At 38.6% G+C, this 26,033-nt stretch overlaps 1 protein-coding gene across 5 annotated transcripts in view; it reads right to left on the bottom strand.

The window, feature by feature from the left end:
• hmga1a (high mobility group AT-hook 1a) overlaps positions 1-26,033 on the bottom strand; it is a 238,426-nt gene that overhangs the window by 116,150 nt on the left and 96,243 nt on the right. For 4 of the 5 annotated variants that reach the window (XM_043716780.2, XM_043716786.2, XM_087973613.1 and 1 more), the window contains one exon: positions 11,203-13,361. The exons of the other annotated variant lie outside the window; for it this stretch is intronic. In XM_043716780.2, the coding sequence (XP_043572715.1) occupies positions 13,302-13,361 (60 nt within the window). In that variant the 3' untranslated portion in view covers positions 11,203-13,301. Of the gene's footprint in view, positions 1-11,202; positions 13,362-26,033 lie in introns of those variants that run through there. 5 annotated transcript variants of the gene reach the window in all.

Raw genomic sequence — 26,033 nt, 5'->3', positions numbered from 1 at the left:
CCTACAAGTAGTATTTGCTAGATACAGCTAAGAAAGATTGGAGCTTAGAGAAACTCAGTGGCATCTTGATAAAACAAAAGCTTCAATAAAAGCTGAGCTCATGCTGTTAGTTAGATGTGTGGGGCAATCTCAGAATCTTGGGGAATTCAGTCTTGGGATAAGAGATTGAGTTACTAGACTTGAGCCATCATTAAACTAGCCGAAGTTGGAGAATTTTTGGAAGTGAATCATATGAATTAGAAGCAGGAGTAGGCCATTTGGTTTCTCAAGCCTGCTCTGCCATTTATTAAGATCACATCAGATCTGATTACTCCACATTCTTGCCATTCCTAGATGCAGCTTTAAAGGGAAAGTACTGGAATCCCTTGCTCAGAAAACAGATATGAGGTTTGAAGAGTTTCAATCTCACTGACATCTGAATGGGATCATCTTGACTGCATTGGCCATTTAAAGTGTCATCGAACTTTAAAAATAAAGTACCTGGGGAACATGACCATTTGTTTTTTTTTTGCCCATTTCTAATTTGTCTGGAGGGCAGTTTAATGTTAATCACATTCCTGTTCTACTGTCATATGTAGACATACAAAGTAAGGATTTCCTTCACTAATGGACATTAAATTTTTTACAACCACCAACAATTATTAGGCTTTTTATTGTATTCAAATCTCACAATTTGTCCTGCTGGGATTCAAACCCGACATTCAAATCTTTAAAAGCTGATGATCCATCACCAAATCAGAACAACAATACGTCCATTATTCAATAACTAGATTTAAGTTACTGAACTGAAAAAGATCCAGTTCCCGGTTTCAGCTACCTTGTTGCAAGTTCAGTTCTAAGTGCCAAATTTGGCACATGTGGCTTTTCAGAGCTCTAGATTCTCATCTTGACCACAAAATTCACATCCACAAAATAAGATGTCACTACCTAAATTAGGATGCTCAAGTTCAACAAAGGAGCTTGAAAATTTGAGAGAAGTTTTGACAATTAAAACTGACATTACAAGATAAAGAGTAATGAGGTGTTTATTGGTTTGCTTTGAAATTGTTTTTTTCTTCTTCAGAGAATGTCCGTCATTGGATGATCTAGCCTGTGTATGATACTGAGCAACTGCATTATGTGTCTGAATTTCACACAGTGATGCTGATGCTGCAAGACAGTTTATTTGAGACTGGTCACATTTGCCTTCAGTAACACAAATGCAGAATTCAAAAATAAGCAAACATATAAAACTAAACATTTATGGAACATATCTAACATTACATAAATTAATCCACAAAATTAAAAGGTTTTGGATGAGTTAATCTTTGTATTGTCACAAAGCTGTTTTTTTTTTCTAAAGCTGTTCCTTTTTCTTAAGGATACTATGTCCTTGGTTTTTGTCAGAGGGGTCACGAGCCACTGTCAGTGCTGATTAGACTGGTTTGGTACAGAGATTAAAAAGTATTGAGATAACTTTTTGTTTATATGTAAACAGGTGAGACTTCAGGCCAAAGTGGTCATGTTTTATAAGTGACCTGCATAATGAAGAATTCTCTGAATTCTTGAAGAAGAAACTGCTCTCTAGCTGAGCAGTTTAGTTCAATCCAGAATTAGTTGGGAGTTCAACAGTGACCTGTGTGGAAACAAACTCTCCCCTCCCTCTCTCTCTCTTTCTGCTCTTCTAACTTCAACCTGTGAGCATCTGTTCATTTTTTAAACCAGTCTTTAAGAGGGTTTGCTTACTGGGACAGTTATGTATATTCAGAACAGCATAATTAAGTCTAGTTTGGATAAACCTAGTTCTATAGGGGTTCTTTGTTCTGTTCTTTGTGTTTCATTATGTAATTTCGTGAATGAATTTTTGTCTGTTTTTAACCTGGTAGTCAACCTCGCTAACTTACTGTGGGTAATTTTCACTGTACACTTACCGAAACAAATTGCGAAGTTATGTCTGGGCTGCCTGCTTAATGTTTTGAGTGGTCTGGCCTCATCCAGTACAAGCAGCACTCCACCCTCTCCTTATAACTAAGGGGGATTCAAAATCCAGACCAAAGGGAGCACCACAATCATCACATTATTACCATCTTACTATGTTGCTAATTATAGTTTTGAGAAACTTGCCAACATGATAATGAAGACTGCTTTATTTGATGTCTGTGAAATTATTTTTGCCATAAGTGTTTTAAATGGAGGCATACTGAATTGTATATTAAGGTGATTCAAATGTTGAATTGTCATAAAAGACTTTGTAATTGCCCACACCTCCGTGAAAAACAGAAGGAAGAACAAATAAAGTTTACTTTCAAATTTGATGTTATGAACAGACCTACAAACACTTTGTTTGCATACATCTGGAGAATAGGCATTCAATGTCAAGAACAGGGAACATCTGCTGAAATAGAATTTATTTTAAACTGCTGCTTGCTATTTTGAAATGCCAGGTAAGTGCATACTCCTGAAGTATTACTTCTGTTACTAGTTAAGAGAATTTTTTTACCACAAAAAAAACCCTGAAAGCATAGATGAAATTTTACTGGTTTATTAGGTTATATTCAAGGAAAATTATAGTAGAGTTGTGTCATTCAGTGGATTTACAAACTGAGTTTCAGTGACTTAAGAGCAAGCTTTGGATTACATGCTTCAAAGTAATGTCAGATGCTACTTTTCCTCAACTCTTGGTATTACAGAATTGTCTATATATTTCAGTAAGCGTCTAAATACTGTAACGTCATTTTTTTGACAGGACAACGCGCGATAATAAAAATACTTTGTTTAAAGTTTGTCCTCTGCAAGTTAAAACTAAAAAGATTGTTACAATGCTATATTTCCTAAACAAATCATTTTTGATTTTCAGTACAATGCTGGCTATGTTAAACAACCAAGGAAGTATTTAAAACTCAGTTTTCACACTTGTGCTTCCCTTCATATTCCATCAAATATTCTTTGTAAAGAATAGTGTTAGATTGCTCTTAATCCTATGTTACTGTATTCCTACTTACAAGACAACTTGTGGCATTTTATGATTTCTACATGATTAACATTTACAATAACAGATGGAATGTCAGAACTGACACACTGCAGTGCTACATCCATATAAACCTACTACATAAGATTTTCTAGTATATAATATATAATTCATGTAATTAAAAATTAGTCAACCACCTTATCTGGCCAAGCATTGAGCCGGAAGTTATAAAAAGATCTGTTTGCTTTGGCCAATTACTATCAGTCGTCAGCTTCACTATGATCAGTTACTGTGACTATAATGGAACCGATGTAAACATTATGGCAAGTGAAACTGTGCAGAACATAGTTGCTTTAAGAACATCAAATTCAAGTTACCTGTGAAGCAACTTTGCTAACATATGCTATTAAGGATATAATTATACCTGAAGAGAATGGAACGGCAACACAAGCTGTTTATGCTTCATAAGTGAAAAATATTTTGTTCTGTACTTAATGAAACACCTTAATTACTAAAATGGCTCAAGGAGTGTGTGTTGATGGAAAAATCAGACTTCATAACAATCAAATGATGAATAATAGTCAGCGATTAAAATTATTACTCAATTGTACCTGATGCATTACTGGTAAAATAATTAAGAACTGCATTACTCTAGTAGCAGACTTTCCAGTATATTTTCTTTTTCTTCTTTCTGGAATGAACTGAATAAGCAAACAATGACAGCTTGTATTTACATTGTGCCTTTTATGTAATAAAGTACCTCAAGTGTTTCAGCAGTATAATAAAACAAATCAGCTGTATAATAAAACAAAATATGATTTAGCAACATCAATTAATATTAGGACAGGTGACAAAAAGCTGGATCAATCAGACAGGTTTTAAGGAGTGCATTAAGGAAAAAAGTGAAACAGAGCAAACTCTGGAATTTTAGGCCGAGGTAGCTGAAGGCACAGCCCCCAATGATGAAGGGATTTAAGTTGAGGATGTTTAAGGAACTGTTATTAGAAAAAAAAAATTTGAAAGAATGGGCTTAGCTGGAGGAATTTGTAGAGATGTGCCCGATCATGGCAATATTTCAAAATAAGGAAGAGAACTTAAAATTGACGGGCTGCCTAACCAAGGGCTAGGAAAGCACAAGGTAATGGCTGTCCAGGGTTTGGTGTGATTCAGACATGGACAACAGAATATTCGATGAACTCAAGTTTATGGAGGAATGATAGCTTAGCGTCAACTGTAATAGAAAATCCTTATCTGGAGGTATTAAAGGCTCGGATGATAGTTTCAGTGGTAGATAGCTAAGGCAAGGGCAACGTCACCTGTATGGAAACAGGTTTTAGCTATGACATATAGAGTCAGAAGTAATATTTCGTTATTAGGACATCACAGCCTTAAAATAACTGCAATGTAGGAGTTAGCAACTGAATGTAAGTCTTTGGTGAGTAGGAGGTATTAATGTATCAAATAAACAAATAAAAAAAACCGGTGGTTAAATAGTTACAAACGAACTGTATAATTCTGTGTATACTAATCTAAGTACAGTGTGATTTTGAATCATAACCTCTCACTGAAGCAGTCATAATAGTGATAAATTATTGATCATTTTCAAATTCCACATTCTCATTTTAATCAAAGAAAATATTTTAATAAAGGGAAAAAAATCACTAAAATGTTCACAGCAAACAGCTGACTACAAAGGTAAGCCCACACTCATGAATCCAGTATGGAATGAACAAAATCATCTGAATTGAAATTAACACTTTACCAAAAGACACTGAAATTTGTCCACTCAGTCAGTTTTGAAGAAATCCTCACCACATATTTTGAATTACACCTTACATGGTAAGTTTATATGATTAGTTTCATGTATTGGAGATGAAAGTTTGCTGACAATGTACTATTCAAGCCAAGTGTATTTCAAAGAATTGCTTTTCACAAAACTGTGGAGATAGATTTGTCACTGGAGGCACAGGAAGCTCTCAAGGAGAAAAGTGCCTGATGATAGAACTGATTAAAAAGAAACATCAATTCACTGAGAACTTAAAGGAAAATTGAAATATTACTTGTTGAGGATACATAAGACATAATAATTGAGGTCTCGTTATAATGTACTATAAACAGTACATTCTTTTCATCTCCCTTTTAAATCAGATATTATCTTTTTTCAATTGTGTATCTGGTTGAATGCTTTGGTATCATGTCTTTAATATTTTTCTTGAGGTCAGCTGAAAGTAGAACTACTTGTTTTTCACTCAAGGAAACTGTGATTGGTTCCTTATGGTTTCTGGTGAACTAGTTAACTACATTTTAAATCAGAGGTATAACCTCAGAGGTAAAAAGATGTTCAAATCTTTGTTGTAACCAACAGAAGATGTTGAACAGATCTAATTCACTCATCATCACCTGGTCATACCAGCACAAAATATTGTTGGCGGGTTTACAAACATATTTATTGTGCAACATCTTCACAAATCTGTTTCACCCAGAGCATGATTGAAGAAGCACATCTAAAATATTAACTGTCAAATGTTAATGCTCCCAGATCTGCTGAGTTTCCCCAGTCATTTCTGCTTTTATTTCAGATCTCCAGCAGTCGCAGTTTTAATATATCACAAAGTTGTTTAGAATTGAAAAGGTCAAACCATTAGGATGCAATCTTAGTGCTGAGCAATATGGTCTATGCCTTATTAACAGTCCAGCTCACCTCAATAATATTAAAAATATTTAGCTTCCTAATTTGCCAAATGCACTAAACAAGTTAGCTGTTGAGAAATCTCGACATGGAAACCAGAACAAATGACTTCAGCTTGCCATTTGCGCTGAAGAATCTTTATGTTGCTTAAAAGACAATTGCCTGGGTACCAGAAGTATGCATCCCTCGTGAATAGAAATTGACACCTAGCATTTGTCAGCTCCTCACAACCAGCATGGCACCTCTCTGAAATACTTGGAGGGCACTCCAGAAACAGAAACATGCATTACAAAGTAAACTTGCAAATAGCACTGAAAGGCTGCAGCACAATCCATTTGCACAAACAGACAAGCACTCTGCTCATTGATTGGACCTGGCTGTATCTCAGGGCTGCTGATTGCTCTTTTAGCACTTGATCACTCAGTGCCTACCTGCATACTCTCACTATCTATGCCATAAAATAAGGCAGCGTGACTTGCTAGTCAGCAATCTTCAGTAAAGAGGGCGTACATCTTGATATATGACAGTGTGCTATGTCAATCTGTCACCTCCACGGTGTGTCAGCAGCTTATTTGGAAAACACACCAAAAGTGCAACAAGAAAGCAGCCATGTCTGAAAGTCTTAGGAAATTCCACCAAATTCCACAAAGGAACCTGCCAGTCAGGGAGGTATCTGCACATTAAGTCAAAGGCAGCTCCCATTCTAGTCCAAGGGTTTGACCATGGTCAGACATCTACTTTGGATGCTTTTTCAGTCAGAGGGCCCATGGCTCTGCAATCTGGGGAAGGGGTAACAGTCAGTCCTATAGATCCATAGCATCCACTACAGCTGGTTAGCAAGCTGTGCAGTCATCAGTCAGAGGTCTAGGCATATCTGGTTAGGTATCAGGTTCATCTACAGAAAGGGGAAAGGGCATGATTAATGGAACCCCTACCATGGAAAGGAGATTTGGTAAGCTATTCTTCAGGATTGGGGTTTGCATGCTGGGGAGTAAGGGGGGGGGGGGGGCTCAACAGCATCTGCAAGAGGAAGATACTATAAAGTGTAGATAGGAGGGTCATGTGGGAGGAGGTCCTAGTTAGAAGAATTCTGGCTGCAAGTGGGGGTGGTGTGAGGAAATCTGTGACTGCACCTTGTGTGGTAATCTCGTATGTCAGGGCTGCAGAAGGGAAAGGTAGGCAAGTGCAGTCTTATGTAGACAGTTGGGTAGTGACCCGGCAAGCTGCAAAGCTTACAGAGTTTAATCAAAGGGTTGCCAGGAAGGGAATTTAGATGTTCAGGGTCTCACCAAGACACAGAGGTGGAGACTAGAAGCTATTGGCTGAAGAGCACTCACTGTTATCTTCCAGTGAGTTGAAAATCAAAAGTGAACAATGGGAAAGATATACCTGTGCCCATACTTGGAACTTGTTGATAGGTTCATTTAAATCAAATAATTCAGAGAGTTTCAATGAAATTAAGAAAGTAGTCATTCAGCAAGGATAGGCAATTAAATATATAGCCAAACTCTTGAGTAACTACTCAAAAGGACCCAGTAATTAATCCCCCTTCCCCAACTTCAAAACTGCTCCTCCCTTCATACACCCCTCACTCCCCAGAACCAATCCCACACCCTCCCATCATCCCAACCTTCCCTAAACACTGCCATCACTTTGTGGGAATGTAAATGGATTATGGAGGTGGATAACATCAGAAACCAGATTTATTTGTGGACAACTAATTTGCAAGGTTATGGATATAAAGCTGGGTATTGGACTAAATTGTACATTTTTTTTCAAAGAGCTGTCACAGCACAATAGGCTGTAAAATTCTAGGGTACTCTGTGGTAAGTAAATGGTCAATATCCGATCACAGTGAAATAAAAATTTGACTTCTGTAATTATAATAAATGGCTTCTAAAATAGATAACCAAGTCTGAGTAGTTTGTGTGGTTGTCTGATCTTGAGAATAACCTGTTTCATCAAAATAACTATTTATTCATCTGTTAGCTGTTCTGTTGACGATGAATAACTGCAAATAATGACTTGCTTCAGCAAAGGCGACAATCAAAACATGACGACTGATTTTGTCTTCATAACAATATTATACTACAGGAATTTGTGTAAACCATTGAGATATTTTAATATGAACGTGCATTATCAAGTAATAGTCTGCGCTTCACTGATCAAATAACCAAATATATTTAATAAACCAGTTAATCAAAACTCATCATTTGTCAATGCTTTTCATTACTAAAATTCTTGGGCACAAGTTTGTAATATCATGAATCATTCAGCAGATGGTGCTCTAGAGGTGTGATTTTGGTTTAAAAGTGCACACAACACCATAACAGTTTCTCTAAATCTTAACTTTATTGTTGCACCAAACACTATCCAAATAGAAATCCTACTGGACTAAGAATTTTAGCAATCAAACATAATTAGGGCTTCATGTACAAACAATATGCCACATTTTATTGATCAGCATTGTATGTCAAAAGTACCAAACTCCTACAGAGTGCCAAGAGATTAGATGTAAAAAATGATTGGAATGCATAATGATGATGGGAAAACATTTAACTTATAACATTGTATAGTTGTTGTCCTTAATTGCACACATTTATCTAGAATCTCAAATTTTCACAAGCAATGTTTCAAGTTTCTACCAATATAAAATGTTTCCGTGGTAACTGCTCTTTGTAATAGTCAACAAAAACAGGTTTTCAGTAAAACTTTCTAAACTATGCGTTAAGTCAGCAGGATCACCATTTGTCCTGAGGTAGGCTCTCTTAAATGTGTGATTTGCCTTAAAATAACCAGGATTTTTACTTAACTGAGGTACAATCCAACGTGCCATATCCCCTTTGCATAATTTTTTTTTAAAAACTGCCATATCCTACAGTAACTTTGCTTTATTTCAATATAGTAATTAGCACCCCAATAACATTCAAATATCTACTAAATTATAAGATGCATATCATGAATTCCATAAATTCAAACAGTAAGTTGATAAAAATTATACAATATGTCATCTCATTCACTCCTGTGTGTATCTTGGCTGCTTTTGCACAGAGCACCCTGAGGTTGAGTGACACACAAATACAAGTTCAAAACAAACACCAAAACAGATGCTAACGTCTTGATTTTAACTTATTGAAATGGTTGTCAAGGGAGGAAGATATTTTCTGAATGTCAAATGCAACAAAATTACAAGCTTTCATTTGCAAACTTAATTCCATAAATTACATGAAAAGAAATCATCCTCCAGAGTTGTATATTTATTATACTGAAGTCGTTTTGTGTGTTTTACATGCATTTTATGTCACACCAGTTGTGAAACAATGAAGTAATTCCCACAGGAACATAGTTAAGGGTTGGGGCTTTAATTACTGCCAGGTTCACCTTTTTGACTACAGTCAACAGAATTTAACTATTCCCTTTAGTTCAGAATGCTGACATGGCAAGGATGTAAAGTGGTTTACAACAATGTGCCAGCTGCAACAATAGCAAAACCTCAGGCAAATCTTTTTTTTTTATTAATTCTTTCAGTTCTACTCTACTTTTATCAAAAATCGCTAGTTCACATTGTACAATTAATCAAGGCTCTTCTGATCATTCAAATGTATTATGCAATAGTTTACTGAGATACCTCGACTAACAGCGTCCTGGCTTTGATTCCTGCTTTATGTTGTATTAGCTCAGTGAAGTGCTATAATCAAGCACTGGGAACAACAAAATCAGCTAGTGTTCACACTTCTGAATACAAGAAAGTGATTCCTGATTAAAATTGCATCCAAAACATTAAACCAGTAAGTGTTTAATTAATTAAACTTACAAATATAGTGTTCAACTATCATTTACAGGACAGTGGGAAACTACATAGTGAACACACCATGAATCTTCCTGACTAGAGGGGATTTATGATTCCTTTTTCAGGAGGCAACATAAAAATAGTTGGAAATTTGCACTTGCATATTTATCAAATTACCATCCGTGGCGTAGCAAATCTCCTGAATGAAGGAGCTGGACAATAATATAGGGCATGTTTGCCTGCCTGTCATTGACATATGAGCATCCAACAACCACAAACTGTTATGGAAATGTCAAAGTACCACCATTAGTTTGTAATAAGAGGTGTAATCTTTTATAATCACTACTAGTTTGAATTTACATATATTTGAATTCAAACATTTAAAAGCTCTTCATTATGCCACTTCTTAACATGTCTCCAGTTTAATTTGTGGATTGGAGACACATTTCTCAAACATTTTCTGAAAATTAATTCCTCTTTCTTTCTCTTGATCTCTTTTTACCAACTTACTGGTTTTTTTTGCAATGAGGTAAACAGCTTTACAATTATTTTTCCCTCCCATTCTGGCATCGTACATGTAATAACTCAGAAACAACATTATTCACTGTGGCTGAGGAGATGCACAAATGAATTGTATTTTGTGTACAGCAGCAACCAACTGAAAGACTATGAAACTAAAAGAGGTAGTTGTGATTAAGGAAACCGAAGAAGTTCCAACTGTTCAGTACAGTACTAAAACTGCAATATTATATGAAAACTGAATAATGAACTGACTCCTGCTGAAAAAACCTTATCGGAGGATTCCACTCTAAGTAGTAAAGAAAGTTGTACTTGGTTAATATTTGAATATTTAGCAACCTGGTATGTTGAGATGCTATTTATTTTACCTCATCATATCCATTGTTACTGAAGAAGAAATATCCCATTTGCTTGTTCTTAGACTGGATATTTAATCACAACCAAACAAAACCAATATTTTCCTTTGAAAGTTCCAATTTAATCCAAGCGTTTTTTTTTGTTGAATATCTAGTAAAATGCAACAATTGTGACAGTATGACTGGAATTTGGTAGTCATTTTTGTTCAAGGTAAACATTTCTCAGTACTTGTTCAAATTTTATGAAAGGACACAAAGTTCAAAGTATTCAATCCACCAGCCTGAATATTCAGTAAAGGAGGGTTTCATGGATTCAAAATTCTGATCTTTGAAGTCACAGCAGACTGAAAAAAAACCTCTGTCATAGAGCAACAATGCTTTTGTTATAGAATAACTGATTGTTGATCCAAATTGACTTGTATGTTAAACTATATTTACTACTACATAATATTTAATTGCAACTTAAAACTAAGATCATAGGGCATGGAAGATACAGTTAATGTCAGTTGTACAAAACAATATGCAATGATGCTATCAGTATCTTTGTAAAAAGTTAATTCTTCTTTTGAGAAAAAAAACTTTGTGATACAAAGCATTCATTTATTTGGTGCTCTTCTCTTACACCCTTCAAATCTATTTCAAGTTGGAAATATTCCCTCAACAGTTTTGATGTTCTCAAAAGTTTAAGTGTATATAATAATTCAGTGACAACCAAAGCTTTACTCCTAAAATATATGATCCATTATATGAACAAATAACTTGGTCCTCTTCAGTTTCAACATTTGAATAAATTGATTTCATGGGACACAATTTGCCACAACAGATAAAGTAGCTTGTCTCTAATCTTTGGTGTTATATTGAGGAATATAACTTCATTGTAACTGGTGAGACGTACTGCAAATTTACTTCAGATGCAATTTTATTAAACACTTTGTTTTCAATATGTCATGTATTTTATTCCAGGTGTAGTTATTTCTTTTACCATCAGTCACTATATTGTTGAGCATGTCACAAGTTAAGTCCTGTACATGCAAAGTAAAAATCAATATAGAACTTTTAATGCACTTTTATTCCTTTATTAAGCCACAATTCCAATGTCTGCTCCAAAACGGCTAAATTTTCAGCATCTTAAAACTCTGCTTGATTATGCAATGAATTTTAAAGAATTTTATATCTATGCCAATATATCCAATTTGTTAAAGACAGCCTATATGATCCAGCAAAAGGGATACTTTCTCTTACTTGAATAATAACTTAAAAAACGTATTGCCAGAGTATAAATTTCTATTATATTATTATAAATATTGTGTGGGCTAAAATAATGGCAGCAATTATACTCTTTAATTAAATTGGGTCAATTCATCGACCTTGACTTTGAATCTGAATACACATCCATTAATAAAGCAAGGGAAAGTCAGTTAACTTCAAAAAGTGCAGTGTTGGAAAAAGCACAGCAGGTCAGGCAGCATTCAAGGGAGCAGGAGTTGATGTTCGGGAAGCCCTGGTTAAGGGCTTATGCCCGAAACATCTACTCCCCTGCTCCGTGGATGCTCCCTGACTTGCTGTGCTTTTTTTCAGCACTACACTTTTCGACTCTGACTCTCCAGTATCTGCAGTGCTCACTTTCTCCAAAGTCAGTTAAATCATAAGCTAATGGTATACTACAATTAGTCTAACTGTCTGGGCCAGGCAAGAGTTTTCATTATCTGTAATTAACTTCCAAATTTATTTATAGAAACAATACTACTTTCAAAGTAGACATTTAAGATAAATGTTTAGAAATTACACTTGAATTTTCATACAGAGAACTGGTTTCCATAGGTAGCAACTTCAATTTGCAGGTGTTTCCTGAGTTCTTAAACTATTGTAGTTTGGAATGAAGTAATTCACTAACTGACATTTTGCCTCATGCTACCTTCATTTTTTTGGACCAAGGAATACAACAAAGGGTGGAAATTGGGCAGTCAGGTTGACTAAGCTTCGCCTGGCCACTGTTAATGGTACATTATTATACTTGTATGTTATCAACAAACGAAATCCTCTACCCGCTTGCTTGCAGTTCTGAGATTCTCTGGTCAAATACATTTCTTAGGGTGGAAAAGATTTTGCTACTTTATATTAAAGAAAATTATACATGCATTCAAAATAAGAAAACAAAGTAATAGGGCAAAATGACTTGCTAAGAAAATGTTGCTCTTTTAAATCACTTAAAATGCATTTGCATATCACAATTATGGTGTATATTAACATAAAAGTTAATTGATAATGTAGCATAAAAATTACTAGCTCCAGGCTAACAGTTAACTATTATATAGAGCCTAGAGAAATGCAGGGTCCTCCTCACTTCAGAAGACAAGTCTACAAAATAAAAGAATACAATCTATTTCAACGAATAACAAAAGTTCACCTACATGATTCTAAGCCATACCATAAACAAAAATGAAAGAAAAGTAAATACAAAGTGGATAGTTTTGAGCTGTCAGTAAAGCAGCCATTTTGATTTTGTGGGCAATGTTCATTCTATCATCTAGTATGGAATTCCACTGTTGTGCATGGGTTGATATTCTATAACAACAGCATGTTTAAAGAGCTGCTTTTGGGTGTACCATTATAACAGTCATTACAATTGTCATCATGTTAGCCAAGGTCATGTACATATTCTATGTGAATTGTCCGCAAAATAACAAATCCCTAATATACGATATGTAGTAGAACAAAATTGTTCATTGGCATGGCCCTATTAGCTGGTATAACCTGAAGACCTAATGCTTAGAGGCTTGAATTAGAAAAAAAATGAAGTGAATTTGAAGATCGAGACTTCATTTATTGTTAATTTCTTTGAAATACCTTGAACTGCACTAAAAGGAAAAAAGTCCTGTAGTGTTCCAGTGCTGTTGTAGTCCCCTGTTAAGACTACAGTGATGAAAACAGTGTGAGAAGGTTTTTAGTCCAGCTAATGACAGGAGCCATTTGTAATGAGGTAGTGCCAGTCTTGCAAGTTTACTGATCTTCTTCTGAGGATTCTGGTGAAGCATGCTCCTCTTCCTGTTCCACCTTTTCCTGGACAAATAAAAGTGAGAGTTACAATCAAAGAAATTGGATCGGAATTTTTGCAGACCACAAAGCCCTATTAAAAATTGATTTTGGCTTCCAAGTAAATTTCATTCATGTTTGTCTCTTGCTCTACAGAATCCAGGCCAATTTGTAAAACTGTAGTATAAACAAAAGTGACATAAAGAAAGATTGAAGAAAAATAAAGAACAAAAAAAAACCACACAAAACTAGGAATAGACATATCTGAATTGGAATACATACATGCAAATTAAAGGGAAGTTCCCCTAAAATTAAGTGGCCACAAAAGGGAAAGCCAGAAAATGCCCAGAGTTAGAAAAGCTATGTTTTTTAAAAGTGATTATCCCAGTGCAATTTTTTCATAGTATTCTCTTAGACTGCATAAATTACAAACTGTGATATTTATAACAGAAGTTCACTCCGTGTTCTTATTAAACACTAACATCCTCATGAAGAAAGAGGTCAACTCAATAACTTTACTTGACTTGGCATACTGGGATATAAGGGAGACAACAAAAGTCAATCACTGACATCATACATTTAATCGCTGAAGGCTAACATACAGGTCCAGCAAGCTATTAGGAAAGCTAACAGAATGTTAGTCTTTATTGCAAGAGGATCTAAGAACAGCAGTAGTGAAGTCTTGCTTCACTTGTATAGGAACTCAGATAGACCACACTGGAGTACTGCATGCAGTTTAGGTCTCCTTATCTCAGGAAAGTTATGATTGCCATTGAAGGAGTGCATCAAAGGCTCACCAGACTTTTTCCTGGGATGCAGGACTGTCCTTGGGGAAAATTGGATCTGATTCTCCAGAGTTCCGAATGAGAAGTGATCTAATTGAAACTTACAAAATACTTAAAAGGACAGATAGGTTAGATGTGGGTAAAATGTTTCCCCGGTTAGGGAGTCTAGAACCAGGGGACACTAGTTAAAGAGGGGCTGACACTTAGGTCTGAGATAAGGTTTTTTTTTAAACTCAGAGGGTTATGAACCTTTGGAATTGTCTACCACACAGGGCTGTGGAGGCTTTTTTTTTTCTATTATTGACTCATGGAATGTGGGTATCATTGGCTGGCCAGCATTTATTGACCGTTCCTAGTTGCCCTTGAGAAGGTGGTGAAGGTTGACCCACATTGTCCTCGGGTAGGGAATTACAGGATTTTGACAATGAAAGAATGGCAATATATTTCCAAATCAGGTTGGCGAGTGGCAGAAGGTGACATTCCCAGGGATCTGATGCCTTTGTTCTTCTAGGTGGAGGTGGTTATGGGTTTGAAAGGTGTTGTCCACAGATAATTGGTGAATGTCTGCTGTGCGTCTTGTAGACAGAGCACCTGCACGAAACCCACAAAGATATGGGGAGAATGTGCAAACTCCTTTCAGTTGCTCAAGGCTGGAATCGAGTCTGGGTTCCTGAACCTGTGAGGCAGCAGTGCTAACCACTGAACCACCACGTCACCCCAGTTTCCAGTATGAACGGGAATTAGAAATGGTGTAGGCAACCATAGGTGATAAAACAAGCTTCTGCTGAAGGGTTCAACAAGAGTCTTCACATGCAGGGGTCCAACTCCTTGGGCTGCTTCATGAAATATCATCTCATTCTTTCTTTCTCGATCACTCCTCCAGCATTCTCTGATTGCTTCAGTAAATCACTAACCTGGGGCCCCAGCTATGCATCTGTTTACAAATCTCCTATAATAACTCCCTACACCAAGGAACCCATGAAGTTCTGTCTCCAGCTGAGGCTGGGACCATACTTCTATCATTGGGAACAAAGAATGAAAGGCACCATACTTTTGGCAGAAACGTTGACACTCTCTGTTTTGACTTTCAAGTTAAATTATGACAAGTGGCCTAAGGTGGTATCTGCTTTTGCAAGGGTCTCCTTTAAGTGTTAAGCTAAAGATCAGTATATTGTCTACATATACCAGGAAGAATTGGAAATTAACGTCATCAAAAGTTTTATCTAACAGAAGCATAGAGGTGGCAAGCGCATTACAGAGCCCAAACAGCGTTTCTGTATATTCATAGAGTTCCCCAGTGCATATTCAGGATGCTGCCTTTCACTATCTTGCTCAGTGAGGGGTAGCTGTTTATAACTGCATGTAAATTAAGAATGCATTAATACTTTGTAACTTTGAGTGCTTGCTCAAGCCTGAGTAGATGGCAAATACCCTTATGAATCTTTGCACTGATTCCCCAGTTATCAACACATCCTTAGTTTTGTCTTCCTTCCTCAAGAGGACTGTGGGAGGAGTCTCAACAACTTGACGACTTTTGGATGACACTTCACTTGAAAGACTTCTGCAGGTTGTTCCGGATATCCTCTCAGTGATGGAGTGGATTCTGTGGTCGGGAATCTTTAGCAGATAGTCATTTGTATTCACAATTCTGTGGTTTACTAGGTCATGATACTCATCATCATCTTTACCAGCGGTCATCTTATACTCGTGGGTAAAAACAAGCTGCCTCCTCTGGGTCTCCTTCAACTCACCTTCATGAACCTTCATGAACAGCAATCATGCTACCGGTAAATCAACAGTCCATTTCCCTGCCACTCGAATACGTCGAGGGTCCCATACGGATTGACATTTGGAGCATATGCAGCAAGTTCAAAGGCTTCGCTGCTTCACTTGCCATCCTCGAAATGCTGTCACCAGACATGTTTTCCAAGAATGCTTGGATATCTCTTAATATTGAGTATTCTCAACTTACTTTCTTCAACTAGAATACTGAATGGATCACAAACAAGCAGAAACTCCATGCTATGAAAAGCTGGATAAAGTAGAGACAGAGCTGAAAATGTGTTGCTGGAAAAGTGCAGCAGGTCAGGCAGCATCCAACGAGCAGGAGAATCGACGTTTCCAGCAACACATTTTCAGCTCTGATCTCCAGCATCTGCAGTCCTTACTTTCTCCTAAAGTAGAGACAGGGCAAGCTTAATGTACCCATGATAGGGGCTGTCTGACTCCTGTAAAGCAGAGACACTGATGAGGGAAAAGATATCCACCAATGCCCACTCCTCAGCCAGATGTTCACAGAAAAACTGATAACGGTTGACACCTCTGCTTCTGTGCCAATCAGACCCAACACTTTTTCCTTGCCAAATTGCATGTACACTGTAGGCAAGTATCCGTTGCTCTACAAAAGACTGAGCTACTTTGCAGAAAGAATCTCATCACACCCCTGCCCCCGGGCTCTTGGTGGGAGGCTCACCTAGTTTGACATGACTGATAAGGGGCAGCCATTGAACCGGATGGGGTCCCTGTCCCTGATGGCAGTGGCTTACGGCAGTCAGAGGCAATTGTCCAGCCCAGTCACAATTCCAACATCTCTTTACAGCATAACTTTGGCAGGATCAGCCATGAGGTTATGTGGAGAGGAACAGCTAGGACTGCTGTGTTGCAATCTTCAAAGAAAGATAATTGAGTTTTGTCACTGATGAGCCTCCTTAAAAGTAATTAAACACTCCGATCTCTCATTACTTCGGCTAGGCAGTCCTTCAGTATCCTGCCACTGGCTGATCCAGGAGGAGGAGAGATCCAAAAAGATGCTGCGATCAAACAATTTCACCAGTTCCAGGAATAAAGAAACCAGATCGTCCCCTCCAGTTTGCTTATACACATAAAACCACTGCTTTAATTATGTAAGGTTAATATTGCCCCAAAACCATAACCAGTACCTCAAAGATCTGTTGCAATCTTCTTTGTTACTGTATCTCTATCTATTATTTCCCAATGGGTTTTTCTGCACAGATTTTCCATCATGAATGGCTCCTGCTCAGTCGCATGGACACATGAATGACTGCGAGACCTCAATCCAGTCTTCAATCACTGGATCATTGAGTGTTTCTGGTCTTCCCCTGAATCTGTCCAGCTTCTTATTCATTAGCAAGTAGAACATCCAACCAGGGGTACATCCTCCATCCCCTATAGTAGCATCAAGGGAACGCACGTGGGGAGGAAGCCTCTGCCCAGGTTTGCCCTAAAGGTCCAATACCTACTGCCGATATCTGAGCATCCATTGATCCAGAGTTACTTCAGCTTCCTTCATGGATGTTACGAGTTTCAACTCCTGCACCATCTGCTCCACCTTGGCCATGCATCTTTCAACCTCGTCTGCCTTGATTTGATGCCTGTGCTGTGCAAAGTCTGGTGACCAAGCCAAAATTGTAACAGGAGATGTGAACACATGTCTGGCTGGAATTATATCATACAAACAGGATGAGAAATTGATGGTATACACCACAAAGAAAAACAGAAACTGATGGAAAAACTGAACAGGTCTGGAAGCATCTGTGGGGAGAAAACAGAGTTAATGTTTTAAATCTAGTGATTATTCATCGGAATATTGCTGAGTTTCTCCACCAATTTCTGTTTTTGCTTCGGATCTGCAGGGCTTTTTTTATTTTACTGTATATATACTATGCACATGGAAGGTCCATGTAGGTAACAGTGAGCTGAGGAATCCCACTCTTCTCATCAACCCTCTCCCCAAAAAATATATTGCTTTGTTTCCAATGATTCTGTACAACTGCTCCAGCTGCCCTCCCTCTCCACCTGCTCGTGGAGGTCCTACAGAAGTGCTCAGCTCCTTGTTCAGTGTCCACTATCATCATTGCCACCTGCTGCTCAAGGTTCTGTTACATCATTGCTTTTCAGAACTAGTTCTCCATCCTGATAGAGAACATAAAAACAGGAATCAGATTCCTAAATTCACAAAATAGACTAAGGGTGTCAAAAATAGCGAGCAACGTTCAACATATTTGTGAATGGTGACACAAGAGTCGTGAACATGGTCCAGTGTATCAGCGGACCAGCCTTCCATCCATTCACTCCATCTATACATCCTGCTGCCTCAGGAAAGCAACTAACAGAATCAAAGACCCCTCCCACCCTGATGATACACTCTTCCATTGGACAAAAGGTACAAAAGTTTGTATGTACGCACGAATAGATTCAAGAACAGCTTCTTCCCTGCTGTTGCAGGTAGACAACCCTTAACCCGAAATCCCGAACTTCAAAAAGCTCCAAAATCCAAAGGTTTTTTGTGAAGTATTTTTCTCATTGGCATGTAAACAGTTAACCCAAACCCACACCTATTCAATGCGTGTCACTCAGATGCGACGTGGGGGGCGCATGGCACAGCACTGGCAGGCCTCAATTCTGTCTTAGGGCCTGTTACTCACAATAAGTCTGCTATCTGGTAAGATTTTTTAAAATTTCACCATTGAGCCGTCACTTATTCCGAGATTCGAAAAATTCCAAATTCCGAAAACCAGCTGGCCCCCAGCGTTTCAGATAGAGAATTGTGTACCTGAATTGGACATCTCAAATTTTAAACTTAATGTTGATCTTCCTCTCTGTGCACCGTCTGTGCAGCCATTACATTGTATTTTTCACTGTTCTATTACCTTATGCACTTTGTATGGTATGATCTGTCTGTACTGTATGCAAAACAGAACTTATCACTGTACCTAGGTACATGTGACAATAATAAATCAAATCAAATATTCCTCAATCTGCCAATATTGTCTTACAATAAATTTGTTCAGATGAGAGTAAATTCTATCCCTTACGATGCTCTTATATATGTGGCTATTATAAGCAGACTTTAAAAGTCTTCAGTTGTAGTAAGAGGGAAAAAAAAGGAAAAGTCTACAAGTCTAAGATAAAGATATGCTCAATGTCGGATGCTAGTAGAAATTCGGATCAATTTTGGAGTTTTTTTCAGATTGTAAGTTTGTAGTAGTCTAAAGGTGCCCCCATCTCACCCAACAGCTTCAGCTGCCCCAACTACTACATTCTGTTTAAATATATAAAACAACAAAAATGTAATTGTTCTCCTTTTTCATTTTAGAATCTCCCTATGTTCTTATTGAAGCATGGAAACAGGACTGGGGCAAGCCACACCTTCTACCATTTCACCATTCAATTAGATAGATCATGGTTAACTTTTAATATCATTAATCTACTTCTTTCAACATGTTTATATATGAAAAATCTACAGATCCCAGTCTCGTGTACTCTAAGTGAATAACCTCTACAATTTCACTATCCTTGTGAAAAAAAGCGTTGCTTGAATTCACTCTCATTTTGCACTCATTTCAAATTCCTCCAGAGGAATTACTTCCTCTGGAACTATCTGTTTGCATGCTTTTGTCATTTTAAAGAACTCAACCTTCTACACACAAGTAACATGAAAACCTATATTTAATGAAAATATTTAAGTTTTTTTCAAATCTTATACTGAGTTACCAGATTTCAAACATGGTTTCAGGAAAGGTATAATTCCAGAATGACAGAGTGTTACAGGACAAACAGCCACATGATCAGTCATGTCTCTATCCCAGTTAATACCATGATCTTATTTACTTCCAATGCTATGTACTTTTCCCCTTTTTGAAGCAACTAGTTCCCTTTCAAGAAAGCTTATGGACTTTAAGTCATTCCTGTGGCAGAGAATTCCACATCCTAACCACCCGCTATGTTCAGACATTTTTTCTTAACCTCTCCTTTGGCTCCTGAACTGCTGGTTACGCGTTGTCAGGGATCAGCTTGCATACCTTCAGTGAGTCACACTCCATTTGGATAATTAGGGCCTACCAATGTTGAAAATGCCTCTGATTAAGAGCTTGCCCAGTTGGGTCAGGAAATAGTGTGGTCATGCAGGATTTTAGAACTGGAGAAGCTTTAAAAGCCATTCTTCGTGCAGGCACTCAATTTATTATCACACTAATGTCAACATCATCTAAGGGAGGGTCCAATGTCCCTTAGATTTTGCAATGAATCATCAAAGAATCTATATAGTGCAGAAGAGGCCATTCGGTCCATCAAGTCTGTACTGACCCTCCGAAGTGCATCCTACCCAGACCTACCCATCTAAACCATCACTGCAACTTGACATTTCCCGTAGCTAATCCACCTAGCCTGCAAATCCCTGGACACTACAGCATAATTTAACATGGCCAATTCACCTAACCTGCATGTCTTTGCACTGTGGGAAGAAATTGGAGATTACAGATTCAGATGGGTGCAGTCCTCCCATAGAAATATATCCCAAAGAAAGACTGGTCTATGCAGAACAGGCAAAATGAGAATTGCTGAGGGCCAGAAGGAGGTCATGGCTTGTGTCATGATGTAAGTATTGTTCGCCATTCATGGCCATAATGTGTAAAAGCACATTAATATTCTTACACACTCAATCTGATACAATGATGAGATTAAGCAACATCTACCTGAAGAGCATTCTACTAAGTCACTTGCATTGATCTTCTCTTTATATGTTGTTAAATATTTAAATATCTCTGTAAAATGAAGGTATTCTCCATTAGGCCAGTCTTCAGCTGAAAGTGTTTATTCATTCTCCTCCCCATATGGATTCACACTGCATCTGCCGCACATGACATCTAATTGCTTGTCCTGCTCGATTGTTACCATAAGAACAGAATCAGAATGGTTACAACAAAGGAGGAGGCCATTCATCCCATCAAGACAATGCTAGCTCTCCAAGACAGTAGTTTTGTTTATTCCACCCGCCTGCCTTTTCTTTACAATCCTCTTCAGGTGTTTATCTAAATCACTTTTGCAATCCACAACTGAACCTGCCTAGCAGTATAATGGAGACAGTGTTTTCCAAACTCTAACCACTCACTACATGAAGAACATTTTCTCTCATCAAGATGATGACAGCTTTCAGCATCTGGCATATTTAAGAACTGAATCACACACCATCTCAACTGAGCAACAGCTGACAGACAATGGTCATGAATTGTCTTAGATTGAAGCAGAGGACAGCACATTGAATACACACAGGTAGGAGCAAGCAGAATTTGGTGGTACACAGTTTCTTGGTTGTAGAACCTGTGGGCTGAATTTTCAATTGTTACGACACGCATGAGCCTCTGAAATGATACATAATTTTCAAAAGAAAGCTGGGCGTGGTGAAACAGAAAACTTTCTCACCTCCAATTAATGGTCTGCTAAGCTACTTTTGGAATTTGTTAATGGATGTTAATGGGCGGCATGGTGGCACAGTGGTTAGCACTGCTGCCTCACTGCACCAGAGACCCGGGTTCAATTCCTGTATCATGCGACTGACTGTGTGGAGTTTGCACATTCTCCCAGTGTCTGCGTGGGTTTCCTCTGGGCGCTCCGGTTTCCTCACAGTCCAAAAATGTGCAGGTTAGGTGAATTGGCCATGCTAAATTGCCCGTAGTGTTAGGTAAAGGGGTAAATGTAGGGGAATGGGTCTGGATGGGTTGCACTTCGGCGGGTCGGTGTGGACTTGTTGGGCCGAAGGGTCTGTTTCCACACTAAGTAATCTAATCTAATCTTATATACATAGAAAATAGATGCAGGAGTAGGCCATCATTCAAAGTGATCATGGCTGATCATGCAAACTCCGTATCACTTTCCCACCCTCTTTCCATACCCCATGATCCCTTTAGATGCAAGGGCCATGTCCAGCTCCCTCGAGTAAATCTACCAAACTAGCCCCAACAGTTTCCTGTGGGAGAGAATTCCACAGGTTCACAACTTGGTGAAGAAATTCTTCCTCATCTTGGTCATGAATGACTTACCTATTCTTAGGCTGTGATACCTTGTTCAGGGACTTCACCAACGTTGGGGAATACTCTTCCCGTGTCTAGCCTGTGCAGTCCCATCAGCAGTTTACACGAGATGCCCCTTCATTCTTCTAAATTTCAGCAAATGCAAGCAGAGTTATCCAGTCTTTCCTTATATAATAAGTCCTGCCATCCAGGAATCAGTCTGGTGAATCTTTGCTGGATTCCCTCAATAGCAAGAATATCCTTCCTCAGACTGAGACCAAAACTGCACACAATACTCAAGGTGTGGCCTCACCCAGTCCTGTAGAACTGCAGCAAGACATCTTTACTCTGATACTCAAATCCTCTCACTATAAAAGAGAGCATGCTATTCCCTTTCCCGACCACCTGCTGCACTTGCATGTCAACCTTCGAAATTGTTCCATCATGATAACCATAATCTTTGTACCTCAATCTTTTCCTAGGCCCGCACCATTCATATAATAATCTGCCTTTCTGTTTTTGTGACCAGACTGGGTAACCTCACACTTATCCACATTATATTGCATTTGCCAAGTATTTACCCACTCAGCCAGCTTGTCCAAGTCACGCTGCAGCCTCTTAGCATTCTCCTCACAGCACACACTGTCACTCAGCTTAGCGCCATCTGCAAAATTGGAGATGTGGCATTCAATTCCTTCATCCAAATCATTAATGTATATTGTGAATAGCTGAGATCCCAGCACTGAACCCTGCGCACCTCACTCGTCACTGCCTGCCACTCTGAAAAGAACCCATTTATTCCAACTCTCTGCTTGCTGCCTGTCAATCAATTCTCTATCCACATCAATACATTACTCCGATATCATAAGCTTTAATTTTCCTTAATCTCGTTTGGAACCTTGTCAAAAGCCTTTTGAAAGTCCTGACACACATCTACCTGATTCACCATTATCTACTCCACTGGTCACACCCTCAAAAAATTCCAGAAGATTTGACAAATGATTTTTAGATTAGATTAGATTCCCTACAGTGTGGAAACAGGCCCTTCGGCCCAACAGGTCCACACCGACCCTGCGAAGAGTAACGCACCCAAACTCTTTTTCCCTCTGACCAATGCACCTAATTGACAATTTTAAGCATGACCAATTCACTTGACCTGCAGATCTTTGGACTGCGGGAGAAAACCCACGCAGACATGGGGAGAATGTGCAAACTCCACAGAGACAGACAGTCACCAGAGGTTGGAATCGAACCCAGGACCCTGGTGCTGTGAGGCAACAGTGCTAACCACTGAGCCACCGTGCGTCCCAGTTTCCTCTAGTGAATCCATGCTGACTAGGACCGATTCTGTCAACACTTTCCAAATGCTCAGTTATTACATCCTTAATGATCACTGTAGGTAAGGTGGCAATTTTCAACTGATATATTGCTGAACCCAAACAATTTAGGAAGTTCAAAGCAAGCAAACATTTAAGGTATTTCTACGGTGAAATATTTTTTGACATGCACCTGATTGGTGCTTTATACTTGGGTCACTTTTTAATGAGGTTGCTAACCCTCCAAGGTGCTGCCTCCTCTCCTCTGCAAGGCTCCAGCAGGCCCCATCATACTTACCATTCCCCAGTTGGTGGGACCAGGCATTGCCAAGAGGAAGGGGCTGCCTGAAAAGTGCAGGCAATAAAGCTAGTAACTATATAAAAGCAAAGTACAGTGGATGCTGGAAATCTGAAAATGATAACATAAAGTGCTGGAGAAACTCAGCAAGTCTGGCAGCATCTGTAGAGAGAGAAAAACAGAATTAATATTTCAAATCCAGTGATTCTCCTTCATAACATCTTCGTTAGCCTGTTCAAAACAGGCTACGTACAAACTGCACTCAACCAGTCCAACACTGCTGCACCTGACAACCACCCACATCACCACAGCCTGACCATCCCTTCTGGATCAGAAAGCCACCATCCCCTTCAACGACTGACTCTGGCCTAGTTGGACTCCCAAGCCCCACATGCCAACCTGGGCATAGACAGGCCCCGCTATGGCCCAAACTAGAACTGATGGACTGGAACCCCTCTGCACTGGACCCTGAACCAACCCTGCTGAACCCAAAAACCCCACTCACCTCTTGCTCCCTCCCATCCTGGCCTACTCTAACCACACTCACTTTGTACCCTGCTGCCTCACTTACATACCTAGCTCTCCTCAGTCGTTGTCGGATTGCCTTCAGAAGCTTTAACTCCCGAAACATTGGATCAAGAGATGTTAAATAAAATGTGTACTGGCCTGAATGACCAGGGACAGAAATCACAAGTCCCAGAGTAAGTCCTGGTCTGGTTACCTGGCCCTCTCCATTCCACAGAACAGTGATCCCCTCCCCCCATCAGGGGTAGAACAGCCCCCAGCCCTGTTGCAGGCACAGCAGCCCCCAACCGCGTTACAAACACAGCAGACCCCAATCCCTTGACTCAAAAACAGTTGCCCCACCCCTGACCCAGCACAGAGCATTGGCATTCCTGCACCAATTGATGGTTCTACCTGGTTTCCTTCAGCAGATACATTTGGGACAGGCCAGATTCATATCAAATCTGTTCTGACAGGAATTAGAAAATCCAATCCTGGGTCTCTTCTAGGATTGACTTTCTATGCAAGATTTAGGACTCTCAGAAATTATGTTACCTGCTGCTGAGGATTTAAGGGGAAGATTTACTCCAGGTGTACTCCAAGAATTTTCTACTAACACTGCACCTGCACCATGCTGATTAAATACCACCCTCCCAACCATACCCAGATTAACACCTCCAACCCTACAACCTCCAAGAGACAGCCTCACTATAAGGAATCTGAATAGACTGATATAATTTGAAAGTTGGGTCAAATAGAGTGGAATCATATTCTGGCCCATTTTCCAAGTGTCCACCAAACAAATTTTGTAGTTTCGGTATAAAAATACTTCCTAAGTTCTTCTTGTAATTGAGATACACTCAGAAATTAATTCAGTTATAACCTAATACTGAATTAGATAGCCCCCTGACATTCAGTGGATTTTGCTAATTAATGGTCAGCTTCGATATGGACACTATCTTTTGGAACTTACTGTAGAAATGTATTTTATTTATTTCAGTCTGTGTCTTAGTTCCATAACTGTAACTTTTCTCTCCAAATCTATGTAAACTTTGTGTCCTTCTCCATAAATCTGCTGCACTCTATGCATCCCTTTTTTTGGAAAGTCACTGACATTTTTTATTCCTCATCACCACCGATGGTTTCTATATGCACATCTTCACCTGCATTAAAGCAAATTTTCTGAGGTTGTTTACCCTAGTTTGCAACAATTTTGAAAATACATGGATTCAACAATGTAGTACATACTTCAGAAACTAATGCTCAATATTGTTATTACCTAGCAATTAAAACAGCAGAAGTATACTTGCACCTGAGCTGTATTGGATACAGCTTACAAGTGTGCATGTCACTGCAACTTGCAACATCTGAGGATCCACACTTTATTAATGTGATTAATAAAAAAGTAAAGAGGAGTGCTGGATTTTCTGTCGAGCTGACAGAGCACAGATTCAACACTGGAAAAGAAACAGTGAATTTGAACCATTGCTTTTTAAAATTTGTTCTGAATCCCTGCTTCAGCAGAGAGACTATTTCAAGCATTCCCTCATGTCATGTTGACTGCTATGATTGATTTCAGGCATTCAGTGGGACAGGAAATAACTCTTGAACCACATTGCTCATCTGCAAGGATTTCCCTACCCACATCAATCAATTGACAATAAAGGTATAAGTCATATTCAGACCTTGCAAATAGACACTGTCCATATAGATCTGTGTATATGTAAAGAGTTTAATTATTCACTTCAACAGCAAACAATTTGAAAATAAAATGCTACTTGTATCATCAAAGCATTTTAGAAGTTCCAGATTTCAGTTGACGGCATGTAAACTGAAGGGAAGCCTACATGTGATCATTGGCTCCACACAATATTTCCCTTGCCAGAAAGATTTATTAAGTAGATTTCTATAGTAAAACATTACAGGGCTTGACAAGACTGCTTGTTCCAAACTGCAACTATGTGGAAAACAGATGAGTCAACTTAAAA

This window comes from Chiloscyllium plagiosum, unplaced genomic scaffold (assembly GCF_037043375.1).
Source record: "Chiloscyllium plagiosum isolate Xiang-an unplaced genomic scaffold, Cpla_swu_hap1 HiC_scaffold_26, whole genome shotgun sequence".
NCBI classification, from domain to species: domain Eukaryota; kingdom Metazoa; phylum Chordata; class Chondrichthyes; order Orectolobiformes; family Hemiscylliidae; genus Chiloscyllium; species Chiloscyllium plagiosum.
Note: the sequence above shows the minus strand (reverse complement) of the source record. Positions and strands in the feature narration are given on the sequence as shown.